This window comes from Lutra lutra, chromosome 10, assembly GCF_902655055.1.
Source record: "Lutra lutra chromosome 10, mLutLut1.2, whole genome shotgun sequence".
In the NCBI taxonomy this organism is placed as follows: domain Eukaryota; kingdom Metazoa; phylum Chordata; class Mammalia; order Carnivora; family Mustelidae; genus Lutra; species Lutra lutra.
This window is the reverse complement of record NC_062287.1, coordinates 106445394-106465888: the sequence shown is the minus strand read 5'-3', so window position 1 is coordinate 106465888 and position 20495 is coordinate 106445394. Positions and strand designations below refer to the sequence as shown.

At 47.8% G+C, this 20495-nt stretch overlaps 1 protein-coding gene across 11 annotated transcripts in view; it reads right to left on the bottom strand.

Moving 5' to 3' along the window:
- MARK2 (microtubule affinity regulating kinase 2) overlaps positions 1–20016 on the bottom strand; it is a 57662-nt gene extending 37646 nt beyond the window's left edge. For all 11 annotated transcript variants that reach the window (XM_047690169.1, XM_047690175.1, XM_047690172.1 and 8 more), the window contains exon 1: positions 19818–20016. In XM_047690169.1, coding sequence (XP_047546125.1) covers positions 19818–19871 — 54 coding nt within the window. In that variant the 5' untranslated portion in view covers positions 19872–20016. The remainder of the gene's footprint in view (positions 1–19817) is intronic.
- Between the last annotated feature and the right edge of the window lie 479 nt (positions 20017–20495).

Below are 20495 nucleotides of genomic sequence, written 5' to 3'. Positions count from 1 at the left end.
TAAAGAATGCCTATTTCATAATTTTTCTGACTTTTTATTTCACGAATAATTGAGACATGCCCATGCATGAAGCACTCCAAAGGACTCCGGGGAAGGAAGGGATACAGAAAAAGATAAAAACAGCCCAGACTTCAAAAGAGCTGATTATCTAGCAGGAGAGATAAATAAGCACAAATCACACAGCCCAATGTGGGACCAAATTCAGGAACTAGAGTTAACAGTCCACTTATTCCCCCCTATTTACGTCTATGGCCTTTGTTCTTTTTCAGAAGAAACATGGGTGAAAAGATCTGAAAGTCGCAGGTCCCACTTTTACCTAGGACCACAGAGTTTTGCCAGGATCTGCATAAACCCTGGGCCTTCAGCGAATGGGAATGCCCGCCCACTGAGTCAACAGTGTTGAGTCGTGGATGACAGCCCTAGAGGAAGCCAATCCAGGGAGAACCACTGAAGAGTCAAGCACTGAGCCTTCCTGGTCTCCTCCCCATCTGGAAACTAGGGACAGGTCCAACAGACAAGCAAAGATGGGAAAGAGCTTAAACACAAAGTCAGAACAGGTACGCAGGTCGCGGAAATGAAGTCAGAGTAAACAAAGAGAACAAAACTTCTTGGGGAAGTTTGCAAGGGATTCTTAAAGCTCCGCATCTGGAACCCCCACCACAGTGCTGACCCTGCAGAGGGAGCCACATTTATATATTTTTCCTTTTATGTCCCAACTGATGGTTATCAAGCCCCATCATCCCCCTTTAACTCCCACTCAATCAGTGCCAGGGCTCAGTGCACACTGATCCCAGTTTTTAAACAGGACCCTTACCTATCGGGCTACCAGCAGTGGCAAAGCTCTTCTGGAAGGTAGTAGGGAGGAACAAATACTCGTTCCTGAAAGTACCTGGAAAGAAATAAAATTCCCTAGACAAACAGAGAAGATTCTATGCCATTAAAAAAAAAAAAAAAAAGAAAGAAAAAAGTCATTTTAGGACCTGAGGATAAAGATCAAGGCCCATGTTCTCTTCCACTGTGGAGGAAAACAATTCTGAAGCCAGTTCTAACTTAAAAATGGGAAAAGCTGGTAAGAGGCTTGGTCCAGATCACCTCAAAAGAAAATCACTTCCTGAAATTAAAATTAAAATTAAAAAAAAAAAAAAAAAAAAAAAAGGAGGTGAGGGGGAATGGGAATTGGATTTGTTTAAAACCTTTCCTATACAGTAGGTAGGTAGCAGATTAGCTATACAAGACCCTTCTGGAACGGTTTACTGGGAAAAGGGTTATAATGCGGGCATCCTGGAGGCAAAGCCGGGAGCTCAGCACCTACACACGTATTACTGAGAAAATCCTCACACCACCGTCAGGACTAGGGGGCGCCGCCGGGGTCTGACGTGTGTCACTGGGGTGGGTTAAGAGCACAGGTCTGGCAGCTTGCCCTGGTAGCTGTTTCACAAGCAGTTTCTGTGGTTTCAAGAAAGGCAGGGTGTTTGCTTTTAAACACTATCTTAAAAATACACTTCAGAATAGAGTCCAGCCATTCCAAGACAGGAGAGAACGAACAGCAAACCAAATAAAGGAATCTGGTTCTACCAGACAGAGAGGGAGCACACAGAGCGGCAGGGAGGGGAAAGACACATTCACCGCGCGCACCAGGACGGCAGGGGAGCCGACGACGTAGTGCATGCCGCCAAGCTAGGAAAGGAGGACACTGAAGTGGCACTAAAGACAGGAGATTCACCCCCTACTCAGCTCTTCAGCCCTCCAAAATAAACTTACCTGGCTCAAATCTATTTGTTTATTTAGAAACGAAATAAAGCAAAACCACCCCAACAGTTCCGCATCAATGCAAAGGACTGTGGTCTAATCAATTAGCAGCCACACCTCTCCGCCAGCGCCATGTGGTAATTAAGGTAGAGATTCTGCTCCCCGGGAATACAAGTATAGAAGGGCCGAGCCCCTATGGGCCTAACCCATTATGACAGCCTTTTTATTAGCAAGAAAACACTGCCCTGCACTCTCCAAGGAAGCGGTGGCCTGCGTCACTAAAACACTTGCGTGCGAACAGCGGCTACCTCCGCTAGGAGGTAAAAGTGAGCTGGAGGTGGGTGTAGGGAGGAGCGACCCCTCTCCAGGCGGCCCACAGGCTGTGCTTCTCCAGGTAACGTACCTGGACCTTGGTTTCACCCGGTAACAAAAAGACGGGTTCTACAGTAATTTAGAAATGGCACATAACCGTGATCTTGGAAAAGCGAAATCGGGTTTGAACGCCAAGTACGACTCTTCCTCTGCAAGGGCAACGAGAGGGGCACAGGTGGGTAAATGAGGCTTGAAATAAGGAGAGCAGCTCACCACTTCACTCTCGCTCCATGCGGGCATCTGACAATAGCCTTACAATTGTAGAACTTTGCTAATAAAACTCCAAATGCCGAACGGGATCAAGGAAAGGGCACTATTGCGCAGGCAAGACAAGCAAGTAAATCCAATCATAAACTCCTAAACTCAAGTTAATTAAAATTCCATAGAGGGGCACAGAACAAGGAGTCTAAGACACAACAGCAGAGGTCTGGGAGAGCCGTAAGCATGGCTGTGGGGGGCCGGCTTCGGGAGAGAGCGGGGAACCAAAAGAAAGACTGAACAAAAGCAAACAGGAAGTAGTGGCACATAAAACAAGCTACGGGAGAGAGAGGCCCAGCAGGAAGGCCAGAGCTCAGCTCCCAGGACTGAGCTGGCAAGAACGGAATGCACACAGTGGCCTGGCACTACCAGCTGCGGTGCTCAGCGCCCTTGGCAGTCACGGCCAAAAGCGAGCAGCTCTGGGCCTCTGTGTAAGTGGCACGTAGAGGGTTGTAAAGGGAGAACGTTATTTTTGTGATAGAACATACAGTTAAGATCCACACACAAAAGCTTTTTTTTTTTCCTTTTTGGGGGGAAGGGAGGTGTGGGGGAGTGCCTACAAAAAGAGTTCTAGAATCCCAACAATTCACGGGCACTACAGGGTTCGGACAGTCAAATCTAGGAATCTAAGCGGTCCCGTGCTATGAGGTACTTACTGCTGGTTACCAATTTTAGGTCTCGGGACTCTGGCTTTTTTGAAATGGTCCTTGAAAATCCAGAAGATGAGAAGACACAGAGAGGACAATCAGAAGCCAGGATTAAATAACAAAGTTTTAAAAAAGTTTCCCATAGCTCTTATATGGAGCGGTCAAGACCACAGAGGTAAGCCCAGAGAGCCGCATCTCACCCTTGGGCCACAAAGAACAGAAACAATCTGGGGCCGAGGAGGCCATGACCACTCAGAAGCCAACCTGGGAGACAGGTTTTACTCCCCACGGACTAGAAGCAAATCCTAAGGGATCTACCTACCTCCTACTGCATGGGCACAACTGAAGCAGAACCAAAGGGTTCACCACAGTCAAGAAAGTTTTGCTCTGACACCGACACACACTGGACCGCTCAGGTTTGTAACCTTAAGCAAGCTACTCAACATTTCTGGACCTCTCATTTCTTCATCTGTAAAACAGGAGGACCTACCATCTCACAAAGATTAAATGAGTTAATCAATGTAAGACAGGTAAACAAGTGTCTGGGACAGGCTAAGTGTTCAATCCGTATTGGCTATTATGATGTCTATAGCTAAAGCCAGTGGCCTCAGCGCAAACTATGCCCTGTGAGCGAGGATGGGCAGGGGTAGTCAACCCTTCAAGCCCTCAACTGGTTGGTCCCTTCTAGAGCTCCCTAACCATATGGAAAAGTAATGTACTAGAGGGCCATCCAGGAGGCACCGTTACTGAGTCTGGCTTAGCTAACAGAATGAACAAATCTCCTTTGATAGCAAAAGTCTATCTTCCGTACTGACCAGCGGCCGAAGAGAGAGAGAAAAGCACATCAAATTCAATTCTGGAATTGAAGTGAAAGCCACATGTGAATCTGAAAAGAAGTAAGCTTTGTGTAAAAAGCAGAGGATTATGGGACTGCTGAGTGATGGGAAATGGAGCTATAATCCTGCAAGTCCATATGTAGACTCAAACTGATATAAGTTTAGCACTTGATTAAACACTGTTTTTTAGTGACCCGATGAGAAGTAATTCTGAGCAAATGGGATGAATTTTAAAAGATCTGCTTCAAGCTGGTACAAGTGACTATTAGAGGAGACCCCAAGGTCTACTCCTAGCTGCCCTAAGGGAAGCCTTCCAAAGTCAGGGGGGTCATGGGAATTGGAGAATGAGTACGAGCCAAAGAACAAGGCGGAGAATGCTAAAATACTTCTGAAACTTTGTTATCTACTGCTGTTTTACCTGTCCCTTAAAGACTCATCAAGCAAAGATAGTTCACACCGTTACCAAATCTGCTTACCTCTTACGGTAAGAAATAAAGAGTTTCTCCATCAAGTGTGGGATTTGGCGGGCATGTTTCATTCAGAAACAGGGCCACCAAAGAGTTAAGCATGTTAGAAATAGGAACAAAGTGTGTGGGCTCCGCAGCGGCCCAGGAAACAGACTGCTGGGGCCGTAGTGAGCGACTGGAGCCCACTGGCCTTCAGCTATTATGGGCACCAAGGTTCTTCAAGGATAGAAGCTAAGCAAGCTTTGCAGTTTTCAAATTTGGAATTGACCAATAGCCAACGCAGAAGCTTAAAAAAAAATTCTGTCATGATGAAATCCAAGTAAGCCAAATGATCCTTTTAATGGGGGGGGGGGGGGAAGGCCAATGCTCCGTATTAGGAGGAGGAAAAGAGCCAACTTTGGTCAAAGTCCCTCGGGGCACTAAGAACCAGCTTCCTCAGCTAGAATGACTGCAAACCCAGGCAGCGAGGACCTTCCAGCAGCCCAGCCAGCACTCAGGGAATTGCAAAACAAAGGCTCAGTGTGAGGTCATATCAAGTAGCCAACCAATGGAGGACAGGGATGATCAACCCCATGCTTGTCTACAAAAGATATTCTCACACTTCTGTCTAGAAACCCTTTACACTCTCTTTACACTCTTAATTACCAAGGACCTCAAAGAGCTTTTGTTTTTCTGAGTTATAACAACTGTATTATAATTAAAACTGAGAAGATGCTACACTATTAATTCATTTAAAATATTACTAAGCTCACTACAACTACATGTCCCAATAATTAGATTTTCTAACATAAACTCAAGACATGTCATCAGAGTAAAACCCGCGTTCACATTTTTTTTTTTTAAAAGATTTACGTATTTGAGAGCGTGCATACACACAAGGGTGTGGGGGGGAGGAGCAGAGGGAGGAGGAGAGACTCTCAAGGAGGCTCCCTGCTGAGTAGGTGGGGCTCAATCTCCTGAGATCAGGAACTGAGCCAAACCAAGACTGAAGTAACTGAGCCACCCAGGCACCTCCGGAGTTAACTTTTAAAATGGAATTAAAGAGCACCTGGGAGGCTCAGGTCATGATCTCAGGGTCCTAGGATCGAGCCCCACATGGGGCTCTCTGCTTGGCAGGGAGCCTGCCTCCCCCTCTCTCTGCCTACTTGTGATTTCTGTTAATAAATAAATAAATTAAAATCTTTAAAAAATAAAATAAAATGGAATTAAAGCTACAACATGGGGCACCTGGGTGGCTCAGTGGGTTAAAGCCTCTGCCTTCGGCTCAGGTCATGATTCCAGGGTCCTGGGATCGAGCCCCGCATAGGGCGCTCTGCTCAGCAGGGAGCCTGCTTCCTCCGTCTCTCTCTGCCTGCCTCTCTGCCTACTTGTGATCTCTGTCAAATAAATAAAATCTTAAAAAAAAAAAAAAAAAAAGCTACAACATGCATGAACCTTGAAAACATTATGCTAAGTGTAAGGAGCCAGACTCAAAAAGACAAATACTGTATGATTCCACTCACATGAGGTCCCTAGAGTAGTCAAATTCAGAGAGTAAAACAGAGGTTGCGAGAGGCTGGGGGAGAGAGGGGTGAGAGTTCTTGTTTAATTGATACAGAATTTCTGTTTGAGATGACAAAAAATTTCTCGAAATGATACAGTTACATAACACTGTGGATGTACTTAATGCCACTCGACTTAAAAAATGATTAAAATGTGAATTTTATGTGTGTTTCACCACGACGAAAAAATGGAATTAGAACATAAGGCCTTGAGAAAATTTCAGGTTACCATAATTGGGGAATATTCTAGAAACTAACCAGCATTTTTCAAAATGGTCAATGTCATAAGAGACCTGGCAAGACTAAGAAATGGTCACAGATCTGAGTGGACTACGGAGACATAATTAAAACACAATGTGGGATCCTGGAGTGGGTCCTAGGACAGAAAAAGCACATCAGTAGAAAAACTGATGAAATCTGAACAAGTTCTGTACTGTGGTTAATAGTATTACACCAAGGTTAATTCTTAGTTTTTTTTTTTTTAAAGATTTTATTTATTTATTTGACAGAGAGAAATCACAAGTAAGCAGAGAGGCAGGCAGAGAGAGAGGAGGAAGCAGGCTCCCCGCTGAGCAGAAAGCCCGATGTGGGGCTCGAACCCAGGACCTGGGATCATGACCTGAGCCGAAGGCAGCGGCTTAACCCACTGAGCCACTCAGGCGCCCCTAATTCTTAGTTTTGATACACGTTCAGTGGTTATCTAAGATGTTAACACAAGGGGACGCAGAGTGAAGAATGTATAGGAAGTCTCTGGGTTAGTTTTGCAACTTTTCTAAATTTAAGATTATCTCAAAATTTAAAAATAAAAATTACCAGTTTAAAAAACCTCACAAGGCAAATGCTCTGTATCTAAAGAAGAAAAAGAGCCAACTTTGGTCAAAGTCCTGGATCAGGTTGCTGAGAACCAGTTTCCTCAGCTAGAGTGACAGCAAACCAAGCCAGCAAGTGCCTCTTTGAGGCACAGCCAGGACTAAACAGGGGCTAGGAATTGCAAAATGGTTTTTTATGAAATTACCAAGAAACTGACCAACCAAAGCCAGGGAGAATTAATCCAAGTTTTGCCTACATCTGTGCTTCTTATTCTTTTTGGTTTCAGAAATTTTTTACAACTATTAAAAATAATGGGAGTCCCCAAAAGTTTTTGTTTATATGGACTATATCTATTAATAATTACTATATTAGAAATAAAAAATACTTAAATATGTATCCATCCATTTAAAAGAACATAATACTTAATCATAATCACTGCATGTAAACATGAGTTACTTAAAAAAAAAAAACCATTTATTTATTTGAGAGAGAGCGCGCGCACACGCGCATGCACAGACAGAGAGGAAGAGGAAGAATCTCAAGCCGACTCTGTACTGAGCATGGAGGCCGATGTGGGGCTTGATCTCCCAACCCTGAGATCATAACCTGAGCTGAAACCAAAAGTCAGAAGCTTAACCGACTGAGGCACCCAGGCGCCCCTTGAGTTACTTATTTGAATGAAAAACAAAGCAAAACAAAAAAAAAAAACCAACAAGAGAAAAAAAACATCCAAAAAAACCTGTATTTGCCAAACCACAATTTCACACATACCAAAGGAAGTCCTCCCCATGAACTTATCTCATAATTCAATCAAAACACAATACCAGACAAAAACTCGAAAAACCCCACACTAAAAAACTAGGGGGGAAAAAATGAGGAAAACTTAAAAGAATAAAGAGAAATGGGGAAAAGAAAAACCTTTAAGGAAAAAGAGGGAGGGGGAATAAACCAACAAGCCACAGATAAAACAACGAAAAACCTTAAGGGGCCAATGCTGTCCGCATTATAAGGAGGAAATAAGTTAGCTTGGGTCAAAGTCTCCGGGGCCCAGACAGGACGATATAGCAGCAGGAACTGTAAACAAGGGCTCCTTATGAAGTCATCACAAGTAACCAACCCAAGACAGACAATCAGCTCAAGTTTTGTCTACAAACAAAGGTTTTTTTCACGTTTTGATCTCCAGAACTCTCTATACTCTTAAATAAATTACTGAGGACTGCAGAAATATTTTGTTTATGGGGGTTACAGCTATCAATAGCTACCTTGTTAGAAACTGAAATGGTAACTTAAAAAATATTTTCATTAATTCACTCAAAACACTAAGCCCACTAGATGTTTATATGGAAAACCTACATTTTTGTGTGAAAAAACCGTGTTTTCTAAAACAAAATTAAATTCATGGCAAAGACTGCATTGTTTCACATTGGCGTATACATCTCTTTAATGTCTGGCTTAATGGACGAGAGCCGACTTCTTATATCTGCTTCCGTATTCAATGTGCTTCGATCTGTTGTTCTGGTTTTAAGATATAGAGAGAATCTCCTTTCATACAGACCTGTAGCTGGAAAACGATGTTTAACAGCCTTTCAAATACTGAGAACTTATCTTCTTCGACACCAGACCAAAACTCAAAAGCAGTAGTTTGTAAAAGCTAGTTGCGATGTGCAATCTGAAAATTTATCAATGAATTTTTTGTGTCCTTTTATGTTAAAATCCACTGGTCATCTTGTACTTTTTGAGTGGCTCTTTTACCTACTGACAATCTGGGAAATATTCCTTCGTTGAATTACAAAGAATTTCCAAATACTGACATTTCATACGGTATCAAAAAATCACATTCCATTCATTTTACCACTGATCTCATCAAAAAGCTCTTTGACAAACACAAGTTTTTGAAAAGTCTCATTTTCGCCTGAAAGCTTGGATGTTATCACTGGCAACGGTGACAGACTCACTCCGTTCAACGTCAAGAAAATGTCCACTAAACGCTCAAGTATGAATAACTAGAGTTTATCCACCAGTTGTTCTTTCAAGTAAAAACGATGACCCATGCAGCTGGTTCAGCTCCAACACACTAGTGCATCTTCTTGGGACGGTCACCGTACCACGCTATCCAGCAGCTAGGCTCCAAGGACACTTGGCATTTCATCACTCAAAATATTAAAGAGACTTTTATTAGAGGATTGAGATTTAATAAAAATTAGTAATTTTTAATGCTTCATCTAAGACATTCTTAAGTAAAAATGGCTTTTTTTTTTTTCTAAACGGTAAGCGCAGAGCAGGAAAGAAGTCCCCAACTACCACCGCTAGTAGAATCCGTTGCCACTCACTGCCTTGATTCACGCTATGACGCCAGCAATTTTCTCTGTCACTGCTTCTGCGCCAATCGTGCAAATGGAGATAAGGTTGTTCCAGCATGAACCGTGAAAGTCAAGAGCGTTATTCAGCCCCTTGCATATTGTATCACTACTTGCGTTCGCTGCTGAGCATTCACATAAAACAAAATTCTCTGAGGCGTAGTTGGTGTGGACACAGGTTGAGCCATGTCTGTAAATCTGCACACTGGTAAGGCAAAAGCACAATTCTGCAAACAAGATATGAACTCAGTCTTCATAGCTAGATCCTTAATTCGACGAATCACAGTAACACATGAAGTGCCCCTGCCCGGGATTTTTACTGACTTTTCAGCCAGTGGGGAGTCAGCAATGCCTGCTGCTCAAGACTTTATTAGTCTCTCGGCTACTGGGCAGGCTTTTCCAGCCAAAGTGATGTCAAAAACTTATCCGGTAAGAAAAATGATTTTTTCCATTTCTAGGCTGGAAAGCTGGAGCAAATTCTGGCTTTTAAAGAGCTCATGGTGTGTATACTTAAAATACTCAAATTCCTTTTTCTTTAAGCTTTGAATGATTGGTCTTGACACGATGTTGCAACTTAACCGGCACTGTAATACCACACAGACGTGTTCTGTTGCGTAAGACGTGATAAAGTACATTGTTAACATCTATATTGCTGAGAAGACAGCTTTCGTTATAATATCATCTCCTTTAATAACTTTTCATTTCTTATTTACAATCCTGTCTAGGTTCTTCAGATTCCTCCAATTCACTTGTTGATGTGTCCGTTCCAGTAAAGAGAGACTGCAAATCTTCTAATCTCCCTTTTTAAAGCCAACAATCCATCCTTAAATATAAGAGAAATAGGATAAATTTTCCTGTTTTAATACGCTAGCCTCTCCCCCAAAGCTTTTACAAGTAAGTTCTGCAAGTTGTACTTACTTCTTGTTGTTTCCTCGAAGGTGCCAGGAAAATGCTGGCATTTCAAAATAATGATTTATAGGACAATAATGAGGTTTACAGGGATTACAGCAGGCACAACTGAAGACAGCTGGTAATAGTAGAAGTACTGAGAACAAACTGAATTCATCATTGGAAACGTTCATATTTATACCTTAAAGGACTACCTTAAACGTTCCAGAAAACACAAGAACACAGAAGCACACATTTCATTAATCAGAGTGATGATGTCAGCACACATCATTCAGCCTCTGGAAAACTCCACTGTACACCAACAGAATGAGAGTGAAAAAAGGCAAATACTGCATTAATGTTGGGATGAAACTCCTTTTGATTTCACGTACCACCAAACGGGTCTTAGGGAGCCCCAGGGTCCTCAAATCACACCTCAGGGGCCACATTCAATACTGCATTACCAGAATTAACAACTCTCTCCTCAGATCTTTTTCAGGACAGGGTCCAATGTTGTAGCATTCCGGGCAGGCCACGGGAAAACAGCCGAGAACTAACTTAGACCCTGTCACCAGGGAAACTGGGATGCCGCCCCTAATACGTTGTCAGATTGCCAAGCCCGGCTTTACTAAAGAAGGTGGCTCCAGAGACATAAAAAGAAAATGTTTTCTAAAGCAGCAAATCCTTAACTTTATAGAAATCAGACGAGTAGGAGAAAGGACTGGGTGGTTCTGGGATTCTATACATGAAGGAGCTCTCAGACTATCAGAATTCCTCTCCTGAGCCAGGCCACAAAAGAGGCATAGAAACAGGTCAGGCAGAGTGGGCCATGGAGATGAAAACCCGAGGTGGACAGTGATAATGAAGCAACAGAGTTCAAAGAAACCAAACAGAAAAAAAAAAGGGAAGTGAGAGAAGTCAGCAGAGGGGTCAAAAGGAAGAGGAAAATACAGTGAAAGAAATATTCCCTGATGAGCTCTGAGGCGACACTGTTACCTTTCTCCTTGGCAGTTGCAATGTGAGAAAAGGAAGCAACTTACTTGCTGTTCTGGCCAGGCATTCAGGCTCTAGAAGCTCGAGAGATGAAGATAAACAAGGAACCGACTGAGACCAAAATCTCAGCCCAAGATTCAAAGTCCGCAAACTCCTAGGAGCAGCCGCTGAGAAATGGCCGAGACCCTTCCAGGCCTCACGTAGGGGAGGCTCTCTTCTCACTTCAGAGAAGCCAGCAGAGATAACAAGGACCTGCCCCTGAAGGCCCCCTTGCTAGTGAAAAAGGAACCTAAAATCATTAGCTGCTAAGTTCCCATGTGGTCTTTAAGAGAAACAGGGAGCTTTCGCCTGTTCCCAAAGGGTAAATACTGCACTTGAAGAAAGGAACGTGAAAGAAATCCCCTGGGCTCGCTCAGCGGGCCTCTTGTAACGCCCGGATCCCAACACTCAGAAAAACCCATGTTCTGGTGACTTTGGACTTGGCCTTCCAGGCACTGATGAGGCTGTACATACACCACCACCACCACCACCACCACCACCACCACTCACAACACCGAAATATGGGCAAGCAGAAGGTAATGTTTTGGGGTGTTTCTTTCTTTTTTTTTTTTAATTGATAAAATCACCCAATACTGATATCCTGTAAAAAAAAAGTCATCCCCACTTTTTAAAGTGATCTCAATAGTATCTAAACCTCTCCAACAGCATTTCTATTCAGATAAGGGGTTGGCTCAAAAACAAAAAACAAGGGGCACCTGGGTGACTCAGTGGGTTAAGCCTCTGCCTTAGGCTCAGGTCATGATCTCAGGGTCCTGGGATCCAGCCCTGCATCGGGCTCTCTGATCAGTGGGGAGTCTGCTTCCCCACCCCCCGCCCCTGCCTGCCTCTCTGCGTACTTGTGATCTCTCTCTGTGTCAAATAAATAAATAAAATCTTAAACACACACACACACAAAACACCCACAAAAATCAAAACAAAAAAGACCAAAAAACCCTAAAATAAGCAAATTTTTTTAAGATTTTACTCATTTGAGAGACAGAGCTGGAGAACAGAAGCAGGGGGAGAGGCAGAGGGAGAGAGAGAAGCAGGCTTCCCGCTGAGCAAAAAGCCTGATGGTGGCGGACCCCAGGACCCTGGGATCATGACCTGAACCAAAAGTAGATGCTCAACCAAGCCACCCAGGTGACCAAAACAAATTAAAAAAAAAAAAAAAAAAAAAAGCTGGAAACAGCTAAGGGACCCTAATGACTAAAAGAAACCAAGATTCTTTTAATCAATTCAGAGAAATCCCAACATACACTGAGCCGGAGCTGTGTGGTGCTCAGAAAAACCCACTGAGTTGCTTCACTAGAACGGTGATGACAATGATTACGATGTCCTGCCAGCCATTATTCTAAGTGCCTTATATTCACCACCCCTTTTAATGCTCCCAGTAACTATATACCTACAAGATAGGTACTATCATTACCCCGTTTTTACAGATGAGCAAACAGGCCTGGAGCAATTAAGTAAGCCCGAGGTCATAGTAGAGACTGACCAAGACTCCAGTCCAGGGTATGGAATTTAGAGAACCTGCTGTAATCACAACACACCACTTATTGGAAGTCTCCAAGTGCTGGGATCTCGTTGCAACTCTGCCATAAGCTCAACTCAATTAGAATGCTATTGCTAGACCAAGCAGGCCTAAGGGGCCCCACTTCCTGTGACTAGAGAACCAGTAATTCAACTCTTGTGGGCAAAAACAAAGCAACAAGCCACAAGCGCATCCAACACCACATGCAAAGACACTCATGATGGCCATCTGTGGTGGGGAGGCGGGGAGGTGATGGCGGGTAGGGGAAGGCCAGCAGAACCTCGGATCTGAAGAAGGTGGAGGAGAAGGGCCACCCTCCATACAGGGTATCAGTAACCAAAACAAAACCTTCACTGAAATGGTGCTCAGGAGAAGCCATGAGTACATCATTGTAGTATCGACAGGAGCAGCCCGCCCCCAAGGACAAAGCAAGGGCAAGGGCAGGAACGATGTTTGCAGGTGGTTTCACTCATTAATCAGCGAACTTTCAGATGTGGGAGTTTTCCATTTAGTGGGGGACCGGGAAAACAATCATGCTATATTAGTAGCGCTGATGGGCATAGATGCCTTAGAATCCCATCTCTTCCCGGAGAAAGACTTCCCGGCCACCGCTCAGGAAGTGCCAGCACACGGTGACTGATGACTCCCACCTTTCCTACAGGTACAGACCGGCAACAGACTCACTCTCCCCATGGCTGAAGTACCTGCTGAACTGCCAAAGACCAAAAAGTTTTCTCTCTCCTTTTTCTTCCCCAACAGGCAGACAGATAGTCCCATCACATCAAGCCGAGAGGTGCAGGGGTAGGGGGGTGTCTTACTGGATTTAGCCAGCAGATCACAACAGCCAGGAGTCAGTTCCCATCCCAAACCAAAGACCCAGTGCCTTCTCCCGGGCCAGGCTGGAGCCTTCTGCCAAGCCATGACCAGCGGTGGGAAGGGGGGGAGCAAGAACAGAAATTGTATCTTAGAGTGTCCGGTGAAAGGTGTGTAAGACAAAGTTGCCCTGAGCATCCCTGGCTGTAGAGAGAGCCTGCTCGTGTAGAGACACCCGGCTCAGAGACCCGTTCAGTATTGGAAGAGGATGGGGATGTTTACAGAGGATGGGGATGTTTACAGATCTCCTCCAAACTCGTATATCAATAAGCAGAGAGCCCCCGAGGAGGCAGACTTTTCTATTGCCAACTTCCCAAAGAGCACACAAGAAAATAGGCCGAGGCTGCTCAAAACCAGCTTGACTGGTTCTACAGAGAAGCCTCAGGTCTGCTCCGCCTTCCTTATGTTAAAAAGAAAAAGGTGGCTGGGAGCCAATCATTGAACACACCCCTCCTTTTCTCCTCTCTCCCTACCCCCCCTTCCTCTCCCCTCCTATCTGCTGTCCCTCCGGACTCAAGCAGCCATCAATACCAGTGTCTACCATGCCCTCGCCTACCAAACCTGTGCCTACCCAGCTTCATAAGCCTAACACTAACCGTCTGAGGAGCAAAAGGAAATGCATTTGTTTCTGCCCCTTCTGCCCTCATTTTCTACTGGTAAATGTAGGGATACATGGAAGTAGGGAGAAAGAGTGTCTAGGGACCAAGAAACTTCAAACCCTCTAGCAAAAGCAGACAGAGAGGTGAAGGGATCTGGCTTATTTCTAGCCCCTAAAGCCCCAAGCAGGGCTAGTGGGCAAGAGAAAGAACTGGGATCCCTCTTTCTTTCTTTTTTTTTTTAATAAAGATTTTATTTGAGAGATCACAAATAGGCAGAGAGGCAGGCAGAGAGAGAGGGGGAAGCGGGCTCCCTGCTGAGCAGAGAGCCCGATGCAGGACTCGATCCCAGGACCCTGAGATCATGACCCGAGGCGAAGGCAGGCACTTAACCCACTGAGCCACCCAGGCGCCGCTGGGATCCCTCTTTCAGTGGAGGATCCGTGGAAACCAAGAGGCCAGGTTCTCTCCTGGTGTGGTCTCAGAATCAGATGCACCCTTACAGCCCAAAAGACAGCAATGGCCAACTTAGCGGCCAACACCAAAAGGGCTGTGGTGGGGTGGCGACATTCTGCTCCAAGAGCTAGAGCTTTCAGAGTTAACATCGGGAGAGATGGCCTCTTCCCATGCCAGAAGTGGAAATGGGTGGTTTCCTCCCCCACAAAGTTTGTAAAGGCTTACTCTTCCCTCTGCTGAGACAGAAGGGGAAAATGCACAGATAACACGGCAGTGACTCACTCGTGTTTGATGAAGGCTGCGAGAAAGCCTGGAGAATCCAAGCTAGAAGTGCAAAAAGGTACAAATGCTGGCATCTCCCATCAAGAGAAGGAAACCCAGCCACCTATCTGGTTTGTCACTTTGCGGAACTTCCGCTGGAGAAGGAAGCCTAGGTTTCAAACTCCGCCCACCGTTTCCCCATCACTCTCGGTTTTTGCTTTGTGAGGCAAGTGGCAAACCTGGCAGCACCACCGGCTCTGACAGAATCAAACCGTTTCTCCGTCTCCTCTCACGGAGGCGGCCCTGGAGCCAGTCTACAGCTTAGCCAGGCAGCGGGGGGCGGGGCAGGACTGCCTACTGCAGGAAAGCCTCCTCGGGCCGTCTGGGAGAAGGAAGGACAACCACCCTCCTTGCCCTTTCCATCTGCTGAGGTTACTTCATCCCGGTCCATTACTAGGCTCCAAAGTGCTGCTGGGGGGAGGCGGGGTGGTGGAGAGTCCATTTAGCAGAGTTACCGTGGGGCCAAAGGTGGCGCCCAGCCCCCACCCCGCTTGTCGATAATGGGCCACAAAGTCTGAGGCTTGGCTGCACTCTGGCATAAAATATTCATTCCAGTCGACATAATACATATGTAGGAAAGTCATGGAAGCTCCTGGGAGAAGAGAAAGGCCAGCCAGGTGGCTAAGTGCGCAATGGGAAAGAGTTCATGGAAGAACGGGTTAGTCCTGGTCAAACGCCCACCGAGAACTGGGTTTTTCTGTCCAACGGGGAAAGTGTACAGTCGGAGAAGTTTTTGCCTTCCAAGAGCTCTAACCATGCAAACCTCTCGGGCATATTCTCAATTTTTTTCCCATCTCACTGGCATCAGTTAAGACACTGACAGTGAAAAGAATCTTGGGCCCAATCTCTGGTCACCATCTGAAAGGTGCAGCCATTCCCTGTGCAAACCTGATGTTAATCTAAAGCAGGCCAAGTTTCAATGACTCTCTTGTGTCCATCTGTTTAGCTACTTCTCAAAGTCCACAGATTAGAGAAATTATTACAATTCACTCGGTGGTTACCTTTACTGGGTTTAAAGATTATGGTACGGTGAGCAACTCTGCGAGCTCCCGACTCCTACAGCCCTTGCTCTTACAGGGCCTCATTCTAATTTCTAGGGCCACGCAGGAAGTGAGAATGTCATCCACCCACACCTCTGACCAGATGGTAGCACCACTAAGGAGCCCTTGGCCAGAGTCAGAGGGCAGAAGTCAGAGTCTGCACCCAGAGCACAGTGCCGCACAGCCCCCAGGACACGTCAGGGAAATGAGAGCCAACCCAGCTCTCTGCTAGAGTCGACGCTAAAACCAAATTATTCAATGCAATGTTCAGCCAGAATCAACACTGGCATCCGAGGGATGTGTGTCTGGAGTGGCTCAGTTGTTCTTTACAGGATTCTTTGAGTTAGGTTTGCTCGCTTCAGCCAGACTTCCACACTCCTCTTCCTAGAACCACCCAAAAGAATAAACACCACCGCTTGCTCCCCAGCAGAATGACAGCGACCCCCCTCCCTTGCCCACTGCGGCCGAAGCAGGGCTGGTAGCGAAAGGCTCCTGCTTTCTGTCAGAAGGCCTCCCTCCTGGTTCCTGAGGCCCAGGGGTGGGGCAGGTCTGAAGCCAGTCGGCCCTCTATCAGGTGTAGCTACCGGAAGCTCTGGCCAGCAGCAGGAGAACTCTGGAAGCTGGACCCCCTCCACACTGGCCCATTACTGCCGGCCCGGCTGGAAGACAGTCATCTTGCTGATTGCTTTCACCACAGCCAAGCCTCCGGGCCAGCAGAGCCATTTGGAAAAGAAGTGGACAGAAGGCTCCGCTCGCAGACGGAGAATCAAAACTACCAGCCCCAGGTCACAACCCTCCTTCTGCAAATGAAAGAAGTTTATGACTGAGAGAAAGCACATCTGCAACCAGGTGTCAAAAAACCATCTCGGGCGACGGGGCTTGACTTTCTTTTATCTCCCACTTTCCCTGCGAGAAGCAGAGTCGACAGCAAAGAGGCACTCTCCCTGCAACACGAGGTTTATTTTTATGCTTCCACATATTGTGTGTGTGTGTGTGTGTGTGTGTGTGTGTGTGATGTGTGTTTAATTCAGATGTGATCAAAGAGCTCCTGGAAACAGCTACTCATCAGCCCCATGTTTTAATAAAGCAAGGGGGAGAGGAAGAGCAAAAAGGGGTGGGAGCTTGAAGACAACCAGGAGAGTTTGTTTGCCTACTTCCTGGTGAAACCAGTGTAAGTAATTTAAACCTAAATACGGCGACAGAGCATCTTTGTGCGGAAGCAATCAGCCCAACCAAATTCCTCGCTTTTTATTTTACAACATTATGGCTTTACTGCAACGACTGAACTTCCGGGACCAGAATCACAACAGGACCAGAGCTTTCTTGCTTTTTACCTGGTGGCACCATCTACTCTAAAGGAGGCCAATGCTTCTGGCATCCCTGGACTCGTGACCAGGAGGGCTGCTACTTGTCTTTTTCCTTGTTTTGAAAAATACAGGCATCTGCCTGCGGTAGGTGTATCCAAGCTTTTCCAAAGGCTGTGCTTTTACTGGGACGAGACTTAACGTCAAGTAGACAGCATCATCGGCCACCTTGAGAACACCAGGAGAAGTGGTGAAGCGGCTGGGGGAACCTTAGTCCATAAAGTGCAAACGGGATGAGTAATTCGTAAATGTGGAACAGGATGACAAAGTACGCAGCCACTGCTCCAGACTCCGTTATCAAAGAGCAGCTTGCATTCCCAAATGGTTCCCCCGATTACTGCTCTCACAAAATCAATGGGTGTGCACCGACTTCCTACTACGCGCTCAGCAGTCTGCGAGCCATGTAGGGAAGAGAGGAAATCAATGCACACATCATAAGAAAAAGACCACGGCGAGAATACATTTACATTTAGTAAACAGCACAAAGAAACCACATTGAGGCAGTCTGTACTCTACTTTGCTGAACACAATGCCCCCCCCACAGCCACTCCCCACATGCCTGAGGGTGTCAGTCAGTCACTTGGCCTCCTCCTACCAGCTCGTAATCAACAGTCTGGGAAAGTTCTCCGGTTTAGCAGGGTTTACCTGCTAAGACAAAGGTGGTGATAGGAAAAGGACTGGAACAGGCCACCTCAGGAGGGCCTAGAAAAAGCGGTTCCCAGCAAGGAGACTAACAGCTGGCAAACGAGGGCGAGGCTGGGAGACACAGACCACACTCCAGTTTCCAAAGACCTCAGTCCCATGCACAGCCAGTTGCAAAACCCAGTGATGAAACAGAAATCCACCGGGCCTCCCTCTCAACTTGTTTCACGCCCAGAAGCAATGAGTCCATCAGCAACAAAAGGGTCAACCGGTGCAGAGAAAAACTGTGCAGAGAAAAACTCGGGCCAGAACTCCTCCTGAGTTCCTTACTGCCCAGGTGACAGATCGAGGGAGGGGGACACAAGAGAAAAACGCAGGAAAACGCAACGAGGGCAGATTTTCCAGGGAAGGATGTGAACACGCAAGAGAATAGAACAACACTCTACCGAGCTACGAAGAAAAAGCGCAACAAGAGGAAAACATAAAGGATGTCGTAAGGGAGAGGATGCAGAAAGGCAGCTGCAGCCCCAGGGGAGAAGAGCTCCTTTTTCAAGTCAAGTTTTTCTGGGCCTAGTAAAGTTCTCCACCGACAAGGGTGAGAAGGAGGCAGGGGACTCTCCCCAGAGCAGTTAGCAGTCAGCAAGGGACGGGGTGAAAGAAAGGGGAGGAGTGGAAAGTGGATGCCTCTGAGCTCACAGGTGAGGTGACACAGAAAACGCTAAAGCTTGGGTGACAGATGATAGCAGTGATTGCCAGGACGGGGGCGGGCGGGGGGGGGGGGGGAGGGCAGCGTAGCTCAAGAAACTAGAATACTGAGTGCCTGCCCCGGGAGTTACAAACACAAGCCAATCAGAAGGGACGGGATGGGGGCATGTGTGGGGCCAAGAAATATGATGTGAAGAAGGCAAGAGACTAATCCGGAGATGAAAGGCAGCGCTGGGTAAAAGGTAGAGCAAGGAAGACCCGGTGAGGGTAGAGAAACCGGAAGGCATCAAGCTCCTGGAGGAAGAAACTGAGAAGTGACAGAACCAGGAGTGAAGACACAGGAAGGCATCATGGTTTGGTGGCAGTGTGAGAAGGCAGAAGGGCAAGGATGGTGAGGGAGCGTGGCCAGGGAAGGGACTCAGCAACAGGTTGTACTGGCAGAGTGGGGCTGGGAGAATGTTCTCCCTCGGCAGGGAGCGTCCAGGGAGCAGGTCGGTAAAGTGCTCGGGGAGAAAACAGGAAGCCCGGAGACTTAAAGCAAACCTGGGGGAACAGAACCCGAGGGATCCAGGCTCTGAAGGGAACCCTCTGGACTGGAACCCCAAAGACAACCTGTGGGAAAACTATGCGCATGACAGCAGTCTGGGAAACACGGAAGCAACAAATGCCAGCGCGAGGCACCAGGGAGCTCCTGGAGAAAAGAAGGGAAAGTGATGAGCAAAGAGTAGGCGAACCATTTGGAAAGGTGATGAGGGTGGAGCTGGTGGGTGCAAGCATGAGGGAGAGCACAATTTGGAGAAGGAAGGTGGGGGGAAGGCTGGGGAACTGGAAGAGGACAGGGATCGAGAACACTCCGGGGCAGGGACCCTGAGGGTGATAAGCAGGGACTGGGAGAACCGGTGCGGGAGGAGGAGAAGCAAGACTAGAGAGATGGAGGAAGGGGTGGACGACGATCTGGGGCAAATCGCGGGGTGCTCTTCGAGGAGCGGGAGGGTGGCGGCTTTAAGCGTGGGTGGAGGAAGACCAGAAAGGCCCCTGAGAGAAAAAGGGAAGAGAAGGGAAAGCTAGGGAGGTAACACGGAAGAGCGCAGGAGGGCGGGGAGGGGAGGGGGGGTCAGCAGAAAAGAGCAAGTGTGCAGCTTGGAGTCAGGACGAGGTGGGTCCCAGGACAGGACTCAGAGGGGGATGTGCGAGGCCGAGAGCCAGATGACAGGGCAGCCGAGGCTTGCAGGGTGGCAGCAGGGACACGAGGAGAGCAGAGGAGGGAGGAGGCTCTGCAAGGTGCAGGGGCCCAGCCAGAGAATTCGGGGAGCCCTCGGGGCTCCTTACCTGCTCCGTGTCCCTCTCGTTCAGCGTGGGTAGGGGGGTCCGGGCGCTGGACATGGCGCCGGTATCTCAGGGGAGGGAACCGAGAAGCTTGGAGGAAGGGAGGGAAGGGAAGGCGCGGAGCCCGGCCGGGCGGGGCTTCTCACAGCAGGGGCACCCGCCGCATGGGCCCCGGCCGGGGGTGCGGGGAGGCCGGGCAGCCGCTCACGCCAGCCCGGGGATGCGCCGCTCGGGCTAGGCCGCGCCGGCTCCGAGCGGCTCCGGACCGCACCCCCCCGACCCCCGGCTGGGCTGTGCCGCCTTTCGGCCGGGCCGCGCCGCTCCGCCTACTCTCTGCCGCCGCAGCCGGCCGCCTGCCTCGCTCCTCCCCTGCCCTCAGCGGCACTGCTCCGCGCCCGGCACACAGGCAGCCGCCGCCGGACCTGCTGCTCCCAACATGGCCGCCACCACCGCCGGCCCTCGGCTCTTTCCGCCGGCAGCAGCCGGAAACATCCGAAGCGGCGAGGAACGGGAGGGGGGCGCGCCTCCTCCTCTCGGCCGCGGGCTACGGGTGAATTCCGGAAACACCCGAAGAAGGTAACCCCCGGGGACGCGCGCGCCGCCTCGATTCCGAAGCCGAGGCTTCGGCTCTGTTTACGGAAACCCACGAAGCCACTCGGGAGACTCCAGCCACGCCCATAG